Source organism: Piliocolobus tephrosceles, chromosome X (assembly GCF_002776525.5).
Source record: "Piliocolobus tephrosceles isolate RC106 chromosome X, ASM277652v3, whole genome shotgun sequence".
Taxonomy (NCBI): Eukaryota; Metazoa; Chordata; class Mammalia; order Primates; family Cercopithecidae; genus Piliocolobus; species Piliocolobus tephrosceles.
In genome coordinates this window covers 1298633-1314742 of record NC_045455.1, presented here as the reverse complement: position 1 = coordinate 1314742, position 16110 = coordinate 1298633, and the positions used below count along the sequence as shown (strand labels likewise).

The window sequence follows — 16110 nt, the reverse complement described above, 5'->3', positions numbered from 1 at the left end:
GGCCCGGTGCAGCACGCTTGTAAACAGGGCCAGGCCCGGTGCAGCACACTTATAATCCTAGCACTTTGGGAGGCTGATGCTGGAGGATTGATTGAGGCCAGGAGTTTGAGCCCAGCCTGGGCAGCATGGTGAGATCCCATCTCTTGAATATTTTTTTTTCATTAATCAGGTGTGGTAGCAGTCACCTGTTGTCCTAGCTACTTGGGAGGCTGAGGAGGGAGGATAGCTTGAGCCCAGGAGTTGGAGGCTGCAGTGAGCTGAGATCATACCACTGTACCCTAGCCTGGGCAACATAACAAAGCGTTCTCGTGCTCTTGTGCGTTCTCTCGCTCGCACTCTCTCTCTCTATATATATTTATATGCACACACACACATATATATCTCGCTCGCACTCTCTCTCTCTCTATATATATATATGCACACACACACATATATACACGTGCACATATATATATACATACATACACACACACATAAAATTAGAGGCGTTTTTTCCATCTATAGAGTACTATGATTGTCTGATCTTGAGACTTTTAGCTAGGAAGTTCTTCCCAGAAAACCAGATCATTCCAGTTAGAATTTAAATCCTTTCCTTTCATGCTTTCCGGAAGCATAACGTGTTCCTTCACACGAAAGTAAAGTCTAAAACCTAGAAAAAATGCAGGCCCCGAAATGAGGCAAACGTGGTTTTGACCCCCGATCTTCCAAGGAGAGGGAAGTGACCTGACTGGCATCAGAAGAGCCACTTCTCCCCGGATACCTTCTGTAGCATCTGCAGGCTTTGGGTTTTCCGTATGTAAAATGGGTGTGATGCTAACGTCCTTACTCATGACATAGTGGTGAGCATGAAAGAGTGCACACAGGAAGTGTCACATGGGCCTGGCACGTGGCAAGCCCATGGTACCTGTTGGCCATAGAATCACTAGTATTATTCTCAGTATTTTATTTTATTTAGAGGTACGTGGACCCCAAGTGGGTTCTAAGTGACAGACTTAGAACAGTTTATACAAAACAAAAGACAATGAATATTCCTGACCACCTTGATGGGAGTCCAGATCCCATCTTTCCATGGTTGAGACATTTTTGGTGGTGGTTATAATTTCCTGAAACCCTCCCCAGGTAGTGAGTCCCAGCTACACAGAAAACTCAGGCTTGTCAGACGTCAGTGACACCAGACAGCCCTTTCCATCTCAAATGTTTGCTCCATGTTTATCTCTCTGCTGTTATGAAGTGTTTCGCTGTGAAACACTAATTCAGACCTTCAGAAGCCGCTTCAGGTACTTTGTGGTAAGATCATGAACCACAGCATGGCACGTTTTGATTTTGAGGGGCTACAATATTTTGTCAGCTTTGCAAGTTTCTGCAGTTCCTTATTTGGATTTCCTGGGTCAGCACTGACTTTTCTCTGTGTTGTGTTTGGTTTTGCCTCCCTCAGGCTGCAGGAGAAAGCTGCAGACACCATTGAGGCCCTGCAAAAGGCCGGGATCAAGGTCTGGGTTCTCACAGGAGACAAGATGGAGACGGCCGCAGCCACGTGCTATGCCTGCAAGCTCTTCCGCAGGAACACGCAGCTGCTGGAGCTGACCACCAAGAGGATCGAGGAGCAGAGCCTGCACGACGTCCTGTTCGAGCTGAGCAAGACGGTCCTGCGCCATGGCGGGAGCCTGACCAGAGACAACTTCTCAGGGTAGGCAGCGCGTCCCCGCCCCCACCCCCACTCCCTCAGAAGGGGCTTCAGACCCAGTGGCCTGCAAGTGGGGGAACTGCATTGTCCTTACTGGGAATTCGGTTTTCCCCTGGGACGTTAATGCCAGCTTCTCACGGGTCAGGTGAACACTGGGAACAAGACGGGCTGGTTTTTCCAGCAGTTGTGACGTGTCTTTTTCACATACGTGTGTATATGTTCGGTTTCAGACTGCCAGGTAACAGATGCAAAAAGACATGATTGATGAAATATTTTGAGTAGGATAATTCTCATCTGCTCCTGAGACTTAGGGGCTGTGCTGCAGGCACCTTCAAACATCTGCTGGAGGAAGTGGAGACGTTAATAATGCATGGTTGTTCGTCTGAGACAAAGCAGTGCATGCCCAAGAGTTGTTTTTTCCCCAAGAATATTCAGTAGTTTATTCAGACACATTTTATCGATGCTGTTCTTACTGGTGTTAGATGCATTATCTGAGATTAGATTTTATTTGAATCATTTCAGTTTCATTCATGTACATAAAGCAAAAGCAGCTGTCTAATTTACACAAATGTTAAGTTATTCATAAATAGCACAGATAATTCCCTCTACCTGATCTGCAATCTGCAGAACTCCTTTTAGGGATTAGAGGTGTTCCTTGTTTGTTTTCCTTGTTTGTTTTTTGTGTTTTGTTTTTGAGATGGAGCCTCACTCCGTCGCTCAGGCTGGAGTGCAGTGGCGTGATCTTGGCTCACTGCAACCTCTGCCTCCCAGGTTCAAACAATTCTCCTGCCTCAGCCTCCCAAGTAGCTGGGATTAAAAGCGCTCACCACCACACCCAGCTAATTTTTGTATTTTTAATAGAGATGGGGTTTCACCATGTTGGCCAGGCTGGTCTTGAACTCCTGACCTCAGGTGATCCGCCCGCCTCGGCCTCCCAAAGTGCTGGGATTATAGGCTTGAGCCATCGCATCCAGCCTCCTTGTCATTTTGAAACCCAGCGAAGAGGAGATTATGACCACGTTCTTTCCAACTTAGGTCATCCAGGCAGATACCCAAGAACTTAGCTATACAAATAAAGACTGTGACCAAGCAGGTTGAGAATAAAGACTGACCAAGATCTTAGACTGCAAGATGAACGCCTTCCTGTTGTTTCAAAAGTACAGGGACTTAACGAGTCCACAAAGAGAATGTGCACTTGCTTTACTTAAAATAGGAATGTTTCACTAAAATACACTCTTAAAAGATTGTAGTGATAAAACAAGAAACACTAGTTTCTTAATCCCATGGATTTGTAGCATCTGTCGCCATCCAAAGAAATACGGAGTCTTCTAAAATCTCTAGATCTAGTGATTGAGCGTCTTTCTGACTCACGTCCTCTGACAGACTCTCAGCAGATATGCAGGACTACGGCTTGATTATCGACGGAGCTGCGCTGTCTCTCATCATGAAGCCTCGCGAAGACGGGAGTTCCAGCAACTACAGGGAGCTCTTCCTGGAGATCTGCCGGAGCTGCAGCGCGGTGCTCTGCTGCCGCATGGCACCCTTGCAGAAGGCCCAGGTGCTGCCCGCCCGTCCTCGATGGCTGGTGGTCGGGGTGTCCGAAACACTGGAAACCTTCCGTTAGGTCTCACCACCTCGGATTGTTAAAAAGCCTAGCAGGGTACCGCCTGTTAAAAAGAGAAGTAACCATGGTAGAGATTTAAAATGCAGATCTTGTTTTGCTTGTTGGGCCAGGCTTGTTGGTTAGTGGGTGTTGACCAGTCTGACGTGTGACCCTTCCAGATGCAATGGCCAGGACAGCTGCCCTGGCTGACTTCTGTTAAAAAAAAAAAAAAAAAAAAACTGCCTCAGTCACTCCTGAGAATCTACACTAAAGGTTTAGGGGAAGAGAGCTGACATTATTGAGCACCTAGTGTGTGCCTCCTACAGACACAAATGCTTTTAGCCTCAAACTAACCCTTTCAGGCGAATGAGGGCACCAGCTTTACAAATTGGAATAATTTGCCCAAAAGGCTGCAGTTGGGAAATGCCACGAGGATTCAACTTGTCTTGTCCATCAAACTCCGAACGTCTCACGCGCCCATGTTCTTGTGGGAAACACACACCGAAGTTTTTTCTGTGAACACTTTAAAAGCACTATGGAATATGTGTGTAAACATGGATGTCTTTCTGATCTCAGGAAGCCTAGAAAAGTTCCAGCTTCGTTATACCACATTTTAGACACGATACGTCAGTTTCTCTTGACCTGTTCATGAGTAAATCCATAACTGGTCAGAGCAACCCAGTGTTTAAGGTAAAAAACGTCTCACACAAACTCTGGAAACCAAGGAGGTGAAAAGTTGAGAGTTTGTGCCCGTGGGTGCATTAATCTGTCAATTTCGCCAAAAACACGGAGCGGGGGTCCTCAGGACGACAAGCTGAGCCTCAGGCATTCACAGACCTTCCATGTGGGGAAGACGGTTTGATGTTCTCCTCTCTCTCACATGTGTAACTGCACGTAAACCTTACAGGATTACTTCCCGAACGGAACAGCAACTCAGGGTTTGCCATTTGCTCTTCATGTATTCCATAGTACTTTTTTCAGTTCTCAACTGGCTTTTGAAACGTTTCATTCAGTTTCCTATCTTGAAACAAGAAGGCACCCACACGTTTCCCCCATCTCTTCAGTCATATCTTGAACTGTTACCTTTAGGCACATACATGGGGGGAAAAAAGAAATTGACTAAAAACTTAGAAATTATTTTTACATAAAATTGTCATATTTGATTTTGCATGTTACAAATTTGAAAATTAAAATAGCATTAGGAATAGTTTAGTTTTAGAAATAGATGCTTTATACCAAATAGCTTGAAGTACCTTGGAATAGTGATGTCTTCTAACAGAATCCAGGGTTCACATTTGCCCCTGTATATTTAAATATATTTTCCCAGTAGTTACACATTTTTCCATATATTTAAATAGATGAATATAACAATAACCACAAACTACTTCATATATCTCACGTCTGTACCGCCAAAGTTTGTCTACCAGCCTTTTCCAGCCCACGTCATTTTAATCATACCTCATTTCTTTTACTTTATTTTGTTTTGTTTTCAGTATGAAAAAAAGTTTTATCCTGTATGGAGAAAACAGAATGTCATAAATTAGCTCAAGTAGATAGTTTTTTTATTTGCCTAGGCTAACTTTACATCTTCATTATTTCTGCCTAGTGAATGAATAACCTGTTCAGAAGTGGAATAGTGAAGATAAATGCTGCCTTTCTTTCTTTTGCAGATTGTTAAATTAATCAAATTTTCAAAAGAGCACCCAATCACGTTAGCAGTTGGCGACGGCGCAAATGATGTCAGCATGATTCTGGAAGCGCATGTGGGCATAGGTGAGCTTCATCCTTGCTGCCGGCACGTCCTGGTGGCCAGGTCACCCCTCCGCTAGACAGAGGCCCATGGCAGCATGCAGGTGCATTCAGGACACCCCCGTCATCACCCTCGTGTGTGACCAGGAAGGCTCGTGATGATGGTTTCATCCATTCTTCTCCCCGTCCCTGCCCTGTGCGTGGTGTACGGAAAGCATTTCCTCAGATCCTTCACCTCCGTCTTCTAGGTGTCATCGGCAAGGAAGGCCGCCAGGCTGCCAGGAACAGCGACTATGCAATCCCAAAGTTTAAGCATTTGAAGAAGATGCTGCTTGTTCACGGGCATTTTTATTACATTAGGATATCTGAGCTCGTGCAGTACTTCTTTTATAAGGTAGGCGGATCGCCGCGCCCCCTCACAATTTCAGCAGCAGATCACGCACAGGCTGGCACGACCCTTGTCTGAACCACTTGATGCCCCAAGAGGTCATTGATCTCTAGGTAGCAGCAACTGTCAGAAAGGAAGGGGTGAATCTGATTGCAGTCATGTCCCGCTTAGCCGTGGCTTTGCTTTTTACAGTTTCCATTACCTGTAGTCAACCCAGGCCCAAAAATATCCAATGGAAATTGCAGAAATAAACAGTGTCTAAGTTTTAAATTGCATGCCATTCCGAGCAGCGTGATGAAGCCTCATGCCGTCCTGCTCTGTCCTTCCTGGGATGTGGCTTGTCCCTTCGTCTGGTGTGCCAATGCTGTGTGTACGCTACCTGCCCCTCAGTCACTCTGTAGCTGTCTTGGTGACCAGGTTGACAGATCACAAGAAGAAGAATGGTGAATACGACCCGATAATATATTTTAAGAGGAGGAGGGAGAGACCAAATTCATGTACCTTTGATTATGGTAGATTATTATAGTTATTCTATGTTTTGTTGTTAACTCTTTTACTGCGCCTACTTTATAAATAAAACTTTGTCATGGGTGTGTATGTGTAGGAACACACATACCCATCTACAGTGTAGACAGGGTTCAGGACCGTCCGCAGATTCTTCATCCTTCCCCCCCGGGTCTGGGAATGTATCCCCGAGGATGAGGAGAGCCTGCTGTGCCACGGGAGACCCCCCGTCCTTTTCTCCCCTCCACAGAATTGAGTGTGGAACCAGTGAGGACCTTTCAGGTGGAAATGTTTGAGGAACGGTATTTTAGAATTCCGTATTCACTGTGCAGTTCCATTCTTTCCTGTTTATACTGATACCTGCATTGCCTTCTTGTGTCTCTTGGAGCTGACAAATTTCCTCTATACATTGTCCTCAGAGTGGCCAGAACGTGGTCACATGTGCATTTCAGTTGCCCCTGAAATAAGAGACTTTCTAGAACCCATTAGTGCTGTTCTCCCGCACTCCAGGCACACGTGGATCCCTCCTCCCCCGTGGGACAGGCCACGCTGGGAGTGGCGGCTGCCTCCGTCTGCCCCGTCACTGAACTAACAGCTCTGCCTTGCCTTTCAGAATGTCTGCTTCATCTTCCCTCAGTTTTTATACCAGTTCTTCTGTGGGTTTTCACAACAGGTCAGTCCTAGGGTCTTCAGGGACAGGCTGTCTGAGCCTTCTTTTCCTTCCCCCAGTGGGTGGCTGCCGTGGGGAGAGGAGACTTGGGAATCAGCAGCACTCCCCGGCATTGCGAGGAAGCCAGGGTGCCCAGCAGCAGACGGGGGTGAAAGGTCAGGCGTGGGGTGGGGGCCGCGGTGCTGAGGAGTTGCCGTCCTGGAGGCCGCTTATTCCGTGTCTTCTGAAACTGCTCTGGCCCTGAGATGAGGGCTAATGATGATGTGGTCTCCCAGGGCCCAGCAGGGCCGAGCTGGGCATCCTGGCACCACTGCAAGAATTAACTCCAACTCGAGGTCCTTGTGGACGTGGGCCACCCCGGTGCCTGGCACGTTAACGTGTGCAGTGTGCCCACAGGGGAAGAAGACAGTTCCCATCCAGGAGGGGTAAAGGACTCCCCGGGCACCTGCCCTAGATGGACGCCTCCTTCTGTCACTCGTGTGCTCAGTGGTTGGCGGGCCAACTGCCTTCATGGGAAGTGACTGGGACCAGAGTCACTGAAGCTTGAAGATGACAATCAGAATTGCAAATGTTTTCTATGACTTTTTTCCTTTTTTTTTTTTTTTTTTTTCTTGAAGTTTGTGCTGATAGAATGGGATGAGTCAGTGTTAGGCTTTTGCCAGCTGTGACTTTCATCCTGAAATCACAGTTGATCTCACAGACCCTAGTTTATATCGTTAAGCTTTGAAAAGTGCTCTGGTCTTTCTAGGCATTTCAGAAAGAAAATATATTTAATTGGCCGGGCGTGGTGGCTCAAGCCTGTAATCCCAGCACTTTGGGAGGCCGAGACGGGCGGATCACGAGGTCAGGAGATCGAGACCATCCTGGCTAACACGGTGAAACCCCGTCTCTACTGAAAAATACAAAAAACTAGCCGGGCGAGGTGGCGGGCGCCTGCGGTCCCAGCTACTCGGGAGGCTGAGGCAGGAGAAGGGCGTAAACCCGGGAGGCGGAGCTTGCAGTGAGCTGAGATCCGGCCACTGCACTCCAGCCCGGGCGACAGAGCGAGACTCCGTCTCAAAAAAAAAAAAAAGAAAATATATTTAATCAAAAGATCCAAAAAGTTTGTAACAATGCACTGAGGCGCCACTTCCTTGTGACTTTCCTCTTACAGACTTTGTACGACACTGCGTGTCTGACCCTCTACAACATCAGCTTCACCTCCCTCCCCATCCTCCTGTACAGCCTCATGGAGCAGCATATTGGCATCGACGTGCTCCAGAGAGACCCGACCCTGTACAGGTACCATCCTCCACACAGCCTCTCCTGAGAGCACAGAGAACAACTAGGCAGCACTCTGGCAGATCTTGCAGTAGCTACCTGGCAGACCCCAGTTAAGGGCCAGAAACATTCAGCATCTACCGATACGCTTGCTAGGTCAGGAGCTTCTTTAAACTGGAAGCAACATAGTTCAAATGGAGACTCTTTAAGCCTTGCTGGATGGTTTACGCTGCATTTGGAACGTCTGTGTGGAGCCAGTTTGCACTTTCCTGTGCTTTCTGACAGTCCTAAGGGAGCCGGGGTACCAGCGTCTTCCTCGTTGTGACTCCCGGGAGTCTATGGCCTAAGTTATCCTTTAAAACCATGTGTGTTCCATTCAGTGAGAAAAAAGAAAAATTAACAGCTCTGCTTTCAGGGTGTCTTTTCTCCCAAAAAGTTATTTTTTTTTAATAATATGGAATAGATATTTTTCTGCTATTTCAGAAATGCCCCCCGAAGTCTGGCAGATTCAGTATGTTACTGTTTTCCATGGTCTTTTAAATCGTATTAGTCCATTTTCATCCTGCTGTGAAGACATACCTGAGACTGGGTAATTTATGAAGGAAGGAGGTTGAGTGGACTCACAGTTCCACGTGGCTGGGGAGAGGCCTCACAGTCATGGCGGAAGGTGAATGAGGAGCAAAGTCACGTCTTACATGGTGGCAGACAAGAGGGCGTGTGCAGGGGAGCTTTCCTTTATAAAACCATCAGATCTCGTGAGACTGAGACACTATCACGAGAACAGCATGGGAAAAAACCGCCCCCATGACTCAATCACCTCCCACCAGGTCCCTCCCACAACAGTTGGGGTCATGGGAGCTACAATTCAAGATGAGATTTGGGTGGGGACACAGCCAAACCCTATCATAAATTAAAATTTTATCTTTCAGATAATTTTACATCTATATGCAGTTGTAAGAAATAATAGATTCCGGCCGGGCGCGTTGGCTCACGCCTGTAATCCCAGCACTTTGGGAGGCCGAGACGGGCGGATCACAAGGTCAGGAGATCGAGACCATCCTGGCTAACACGGTGAAACCCCGTCTCTAGTAAAAAATACAAAAAACTAGCCGGGCGAGGTGGCGGTGCCTGTAGTCCCAGCTACTCAGGAGGCTGAGGCAGGAGAATGGCGTGAACCCAGGAGGCGGAGCTTGCAGTGAGCTGAGATCCCGCCACTGCCCTCCAGCCTGGGTGACAGAGCGAGACTCCGTCTCAAAAACAAACAAAAAGAAATAATAGATTCCGTGGACCGTGATCCCATGTCCCTCAGTGGTGACATGCAAGAAACTGCAGTCCAGCATCACATCCAATGTGTTGATGTTGATGCCGCTCTCCTGTTCCCTTATTCAGATCACCCAGCTTTCCCTGTGCTCATGTACATGTGTGTACATGACACCTGTCTGTGTGTGTTCAGTTCTGTGCAATCTTCTCACATGCGTGGTTCCTGCATCCACCACCACAGCCAAGACCACTCACTTCCCTGCCCAGGATGCTGCAGGAATCCGTGCATCAGCCTCGCTGCCCTCATCAGAATATTTAGCCATTCTGTGGGATCTTGATGGCTTGGACCCAAAAATAATCACCGTAGGTGATTAAGGACGACGATAAAAAATTTGTTGTACGTCTTTAATAATTGGGAGTAAATCTGAGAAAACAGGAGAGGATATACTGTTCTAGACATGTATCCAGAAGGGATCCTGCAAATTCTGTCTTATTGAACAGGCGTAAGGTGTCACGTCAACTGTAAGGTGTCACCTCAGGCATAAGGTGTCACGTCAGGTGTAAGGTGTCACAAGCTCGGTGAATGTCAGGTGTGTGCCTTGTGTTCCATGTTCGTTACTTTCAGAAGCAGCAGCGCATGGCTTGCATCTCTCTGCCTATGACGATATTGCAGTGAATATGAGAGAGAAAGAATCCGAGCAAAAGTTAGCCGAGGACATGAATGGGTAGTAAAATGCTGGTTGTGACGGACATGCTGCATTTGTGGCCACAGCACAAACCTCGTGTTTACTGGCCACACACATCTTATCCCATAAAGACAGCGTCCAGGGACGGCTACCCTGGAGCCCGGGGGAGGCGCTGAGCCCCGATTCTTGAGGACACACGCTGTGCACTTTTGTCCTCACACAGGGACGTCGCCAAGAACGCCCTGCTGCGCTGGCGTGTGTTCATCTACTGGACGCTCCTGGGACTGTTTGACGCGCTGGTGTTCTTCTTTGGTGCTTATTTCATGTTTGAAAATACAACTGTGACGAGCAACGGGCAGGTCAGTACGGAGCTCGAGCGCGCCGACTCAGCTGCTGGGGAATAAACCCTCCCAAGCCCATATGATGATCTTGTCAGAGCAGTAATTCAGTGCAGCCCGTGCAGCTTCCCATCGGGGTCGATCACCACATGCGCATCGCCCCGGGTCACATGACCTGAGTGCTCAGTGTCACTGGAAGGAAATGTCCTACTGAGGTTTTTTGTTTTTTGTTTTGTTGTTGTTGTTGAGACAGAGTCTTGCTCTGTGGCCCAGGCTGGAATGCAGCGGCACTATCTCGGCTCACTGCAAGCTCCGCGTCCTGGGTTCACGCCATTCTCCTGCCTCAGCCTCCCAGTAGCTGGGACTACAGGCGCCCACCACCACGCTCGGCTAATTTTTTTGTATTTTTGGTAGAGACGGGGTTTCACCGTGTTAGCCAGGATGGTTTCGATCTCCTGACCTCCTGATCCACCCGTCTCGGCCTCCCAAAGTGCTGGGATTACAGGCGTGAGCCACCCTGCGCGGCTGGCCTGCTGAGGTTTTCAGACTCTCTCTGTAGCTTACAATTCACCATCAGCTCATTACCTAGTGATAGAATTATACAATTTAGACATTGTGTTGTTTTTGTTTTTGTTTTTTTTGAGACAGAGTCTTGCTCTGTCGCCCAGGCTGGAGTGCAGTGGCATGATCTTGGCTCACTGCAAGCTCTGCCTCCCGGGTTCATGCCATTCTCCTGCCTCAGCCTCCCAAGTAGCTGGGACTATAGGCGCCCGCCACCACACCCGGCTAATTTTTTTGTATTTTTAGTAGAGACAGGGTTTCACTGCGTTAGCCAGGATGGTCTCGATCTCCTGACCTTGTGATACCCCCGTCTTGGCCTCTCAGAGTGCTGGGATTACAGGCGTGAGCCACCACGCCCGGCCTAGACATTGTGTTTTTAATGTGAGAATGAATTCCACGTTGAGCCCGTGTTAGATTTCCCCGAGCACTGTACTTAAGTCTACTTCTTTTGCAATGAACAGATTTGTAGTTTTCTAGTGGACATTCACTCTCTGGTTGTTTGCCTAATCCCTGGGGGTTTGTTTTATTTGTATCTTGCTTTTTTCTTTTTGCCACTGGCTTCCCTTCCCACTCTCAGATAATGACTACCAACACACACGTGGTAAGACAATCATGGGTTTGTCGTTTCTCTGTGTTTTTGGAGTGCATTACAAATGAAATATTTCTCGAAAATATTTTCAAATGTGACTTCCTGTGTGCTTTGTCGGTGGAAATGCTGTTAGCCGCTGCTGCCCCACACACCCTGGAGCTAGCTCTGTGTTAGAAGAGGGCGTGTGCCCCACGCACCCCGGGGCTAGCTCTGTGTTAGAAGGGGGCGTGTGTCCCAGGCACCCCGGAGCTAGCTCTGTGTTAGACGAGGGCGTGTGCCCCAGGCACCCCGGGGCTAGCTCTGTGTTAGACGAGGGCGTGTGCCCCAGGCACCCCGGGGCTAGCTCTGTGTTAGAAGGGGGCGTGTGCCCCACGCACTCAGGGGCTAGCTCTGTGTTAGAAGGGGGCGTGTGCCCCACGCACCCCGGAGCTAGTTCTGTGTTAGGAGGGGCGTGTGCCTCCTGACACACATCCTTGCTGTGTTCCCTTGGTTTCCATGTCAGCGTGGCCCACTGAGTCAGGGATGTTTTCTTAATCGACTGGATTGATGGGAGCTTCCCTTGACTTTAAATTAAAGGCAGCACAGGCGTGTGTGGGAGGCCCGGTGGGGCCCTGTGCCACCTGCGAGAGCCGCGCCAGCCGCTGAGTAGATGTCAGAGACCATCCCTGCTTAAAGGCCGCAGGTATTGAGCCGTACAAGCAAACACCAGCGCTGACCTTGGAGAAAGTCTCTCTTCAGCAGCCCCTTCTGGGTGACTTCTGAACAGAAATCGGCTCCGTTCCCGGTTTAGCCTGACCTCTCTCTCCCTGTGTGTGTGTCCCTCAGACTGCTGGGTTCAAACACAGAAGTCCCGCTGCGTGTCCTGTGCGCTGTTTACCTGCTTTAGTCGCTTTCACTTCTCGTAACTAAACACTGCTGTTCTCCTTCGTCATAACCTAAATCCGTTTTTACCAGGTCGATCTTGAGAATCCATTCCAATATTATTTCACTGTTTTAAAAGCTTTAGGTTTTCTAGAATTTATTCCTTGTCTTAGTTTATTTTAATTGAATAATTCCCGAATGCCACCAAGCCATGAATGTCATCATGTTGATTGTTTTGTATCTTTTATGAGATTTTCCTCCGGGTCGGGCTTACGTAAGCATCTTGTGTAGCCCTTAAAAAGAACTAAGACATAGTGTCCTGAGCTCTGAGACTCCAGACTCCTGGCAGCCTGCTGTGGCGATAGCAAGTCCCGTTTTTCCCGCACTTGATTTTCCAGTTTTCTCTCACAAACGTCCTGGTTCACTACAACCACCCTTTTCAGCTGGACGTTCAGATCACGTGAAAGCTGAGGAAAGAGAAGTTCGGACAGACCAGACACCCTGTGCAGGGTCAGCTCCCGAGGGGCAGGGCCTGGGGGCACACACAGCCGTCCAGCATCAGACTTCATGGTGTTGCCTGGTGCGGCCTCTGGGTTGTTCTAATTCCGAATTTCAGTGTGAATGTGAAGGTGCCTCCCAAGAGCCCCCGGAGATGGACTTCAGGGGTGAGGACATGGGTGCCACTGTCCTAGGAGGGCTGCTGGCTGTGCTCCTAAATGAGGTGCTGGCAGTGCAGTGCCAGGGGCTTCCTGGCAGGGACTCTGCAGCATCTCCACCTTGTTGGACCCCGGGAACCCTGGCGTGTCCCTGGTCAGCTGTCCCTGGTGGTCAGTGGGCACTGTGGCTCTGCTGCCCTTCCTGGAACCTGAGGGTTTCTACTAGCTCCTGTTTCCTGGTCTCTTCTGGCTGTCCCCTCCAGCCCCCGGCTGCATCCTGGAAGGTACCCTGAGCCCCCACGGAACCCGCACTCACCCCAGCGTGATGCCAGCACTCAGGGAACTTGGGGGCAGTCCTAGCGGCTGACAGCCCTCTTGGTCCTTGCATAGCAATTTGGGGTTGGGGTGCTCACCCCTGAGAATTTTCCCTTCCAACCGGGATACTCCCAACAGGGTTACCGTCCAGAGGCCTCTGGGATTGATGGTTCACGGGTGAGAGCTACTTTGTTTTAAAGACCTAAATTATTCTATAGGAATGTCTGTAGATCCCGTGTGGCTTGGGAGGAGCAATAGAATCACGGACATCTTTTTCAAAAGTTCACCAGTGGAGCATTTTCTGCACTGACATCGTAAGCCACAGTAACTTCTCATTTTGATGCCACAAATGAGATGCGAAGACAACAGTTACTTGTTGAGCAGCAGGATATTCCTAGGTGAACGGTTAAAAGCTGGGAATGTGCTTTGATAGACGTAGGATGCCGTGAGAACAGCTGAAACACGGGCGGTCCGTGTATGGGCAAGGGTGGGAGGCAGAGGGAGCTACACAGGGAGGGGAGGCGGTGGGTGCCGCTCGTGACTGTGACCTTGAGAAGGCGCAAGTTATGCTGGCCGTGGGGTGTTTTTACACATCAGAGTTAAATGGGTCTGGTCCGAGGGCTTTTTTGAGCAGAAAGCTTCTATAGGAATACTCATTCTCAAAGTAGGGAGGAAGTGGGGGCATGGGGCTTAGCCTGCAGTCGTGGCGGGTGGCCAGTCCCAGAGGCAGATCTGCTGGAGTGAGGCTTTCGCGCTGGTCAGGTTCTCGGCTGAGATGTGCTTGTCGCATGAGGACAGGGTTCTGCAGAAATCAGAAACAGGAACTTCATTGGAGATGGCGTTGATGTCACTTGGGAAAAAAAGGATCCCTGTGAACGGCCCTTTGAGAAAGGAGATTGGTGTCCCAGGGATGCCTGCCACCCCCAGAATCCAATGGAAATAACGACCAGCAATTGTAATAATAAACCATCTGCACATGTCAGTCCATTTTCACATGGCTCTAAGGAGCTACCTGAGACAGGGTGATTTAGGAAGAAGAAAGGTTTTATCGACCCACAGTGCTGTAGGCTGCATAGGAAGCAAGGCTGGGGAGGCCTCAGGAAACTTAGAATGATGGGGAAGGCAAAGGGGAAGCAAGGTCCTTCTTCACAAGGCTGCAGGAGATAGAGAGCAAAGGGGAAAGGGCTTCACACTTTGAAACAACCAGATCTCATGAGAACTCACTCACCCCCCGTCACGAGATCAGCAAGGGGGACGTCCATGCTTCAGTCCCCTCCCGCCAGGCTCTCCCGCCAACACGTGGGGATTATAACTCGAGATGAGATTTCGGTGAGGACACAAAGCCGAACCACATCGTGGCAGTTTACCTGGGGGCCCCCACTTCAGGCAACCAAGGTGTAAGAGGGCTTTCCAGCGATGCGTTTCAGGATAGCTCTGTAGTGGACCAGCTTCCAAAGGACATGGACACAGGTCAGTAATGGGTCAGTGTTTCTCAGGGGCCCTGACCAAGATGCCCAATTCTAGATTCATGATAGCTGTGCTTTGTTCCTCACCTATAAAGCTTACAGCTGCGGCCCATGTGCTCTGCAGGACCAGCATCGGGAGGCCTAACTCCTCATCCCAGCTCTGCCATGACCCCTTAAACCCAAGGAGCCCCAGCAGGGAGCTTAGAGAGGCAGCTTCTCAGCTCACAGCAGGGAGAGGGGACAGTGAGAAGGCCATGTGAGTTGGCTGCAGCTGTCACCTGCCACTCTGTTGGTGACACACACTGCTTCACAGGGCACCCTTGAGTCCACGTCTTGCTGCCCTCTAACTTTTTCAGAGTTCTGTGTTGGGATGGCCAAGGCGAGGGCTAGCGGGAGGAGGAGCAGAGCTGGGCAGCATGAGGGGCTTTTCCTCCAGGCCCAGCCAATGTGGCTGTCTGGGTGCAAAGCCGCCCTCGCCTGCTGTGGAGGCACCATTTGGCTGAACGCATTAGCTTCCAGTTACAGCACAGCAGCCTCCTGCCCCCCAGCACCGTGCTGGCCACAGGCGCTTGTAGGCTGCTGCCAAGCCACAGCTAGAGGCATGATAATTTCCTGCCCCAGAAGTTAAGCCATGAAGAGAGGGCACTTTTTGGTGAGTGCATAACAGGCCTCTCACCCGGGCTCTGCTGACATTGGGGCCAGATGTACTTCCTCGTGGGCCGCTGTCCTGTGCCCTCGGCAGCCCCTCCACCCCCATCCAAAGCTAGCAGACCCCACGCCCCAGAAATGTCTCCACCACGGCCAGGTGTCCCTCGCAGGCAAGGCTGCCCTGGCCGAGAACCACAAGCGTGTGTAGATCTGAGTGACACGTGGGCCCGGCATTTCCAAGCCAGAAGGAAGAGCCGACTGTTGATCACCATGAGGAAGTGAGGAAAAAACGATGTGTTGATGGGCCCCTAAGAAGCCGTCGTTCACTGCAAAAGGTCCTAACACTCTTTTCTAGAATCTACGAGTAAGACGTTATCCCGCTGACCATGTCGAGGGACTGTAGCCCACACCTCACTCCAGCTGAATCGGGGTGGGGTGATAGGTGTATTGTTCTGGTTGAAAACGAATTCTGAAGAACAGCCATTTGTATTCCAGCTTTTTAATTCTTTATAAAATAAAATTCCCTGAGAGACGCAGTTCACAGAATCCGACAAACTAGAAATTGTCTGGGCCACAGCACAGGAGCGTCCCGAGGGAAAGCAGTTCTCCCGGAAACAAGTTTCCCGTTGGGGGTTTTCCCCGAGGCACGGGGTCTGGGCAGCAGGCCCTTTTTTTGGCCTGTGCCTCACGTGTAGTGGAGACACGTGTGGTCCTGACGGGTTGGGTATGTGGTCCTCACGGGCCGGGCGTGCTGTCCTGTCGGTCGGGCGTGTGGTCCTCCCAGGTCGGGTGCGTGGTCCTCACAGGTCGGGTGCGTGGTCCTCACAGGTCAGGTGCGTGGTCCTCACAGGTCAGGTGTGCTGTCCTCACAG

General features: G+C 49.8%; 1 protein-coding gene across 10 annotated transcripts in view; it reads left to right on the top strand.

The window, feature by feature from the left end:
• ATP11A (ATPase phospholipid transporting 11A) overlaps nt 1-16110 on the top strand; it is a 185964-nt gene that overhangs the window by 154288 nt on the left and 15566 nt on the right. For all 10 annotated transcript variants that reach the window (XM_031934963.1, XM_031934962.1, XM_031934961.1 and 7 more), the window contains exons 19-25: nt 1436-1687; nt 3068-3242; nt 4958-5060; nt 5285-5430; nt 6542-6601; nt 7752-7879; nt 10028-10163. In XM_031934963.1, coding sequence (XP_031790823.1) covers nt 1436-1687; nt 3068-3242; nt 4958-5060; nt 5285-5430; nt 6542-6601; nt 7752-7879; nt 10028-10163 — 1000 coding nt within the window. The remainder of the gene's footprint in view (nt 1-1435; nt 1688-3067; nt 3243-4957; nt 5061-5284; nt 5431-6541; nt 6602-7751; nt 7880-10027; nt 10164-16110) is intronic.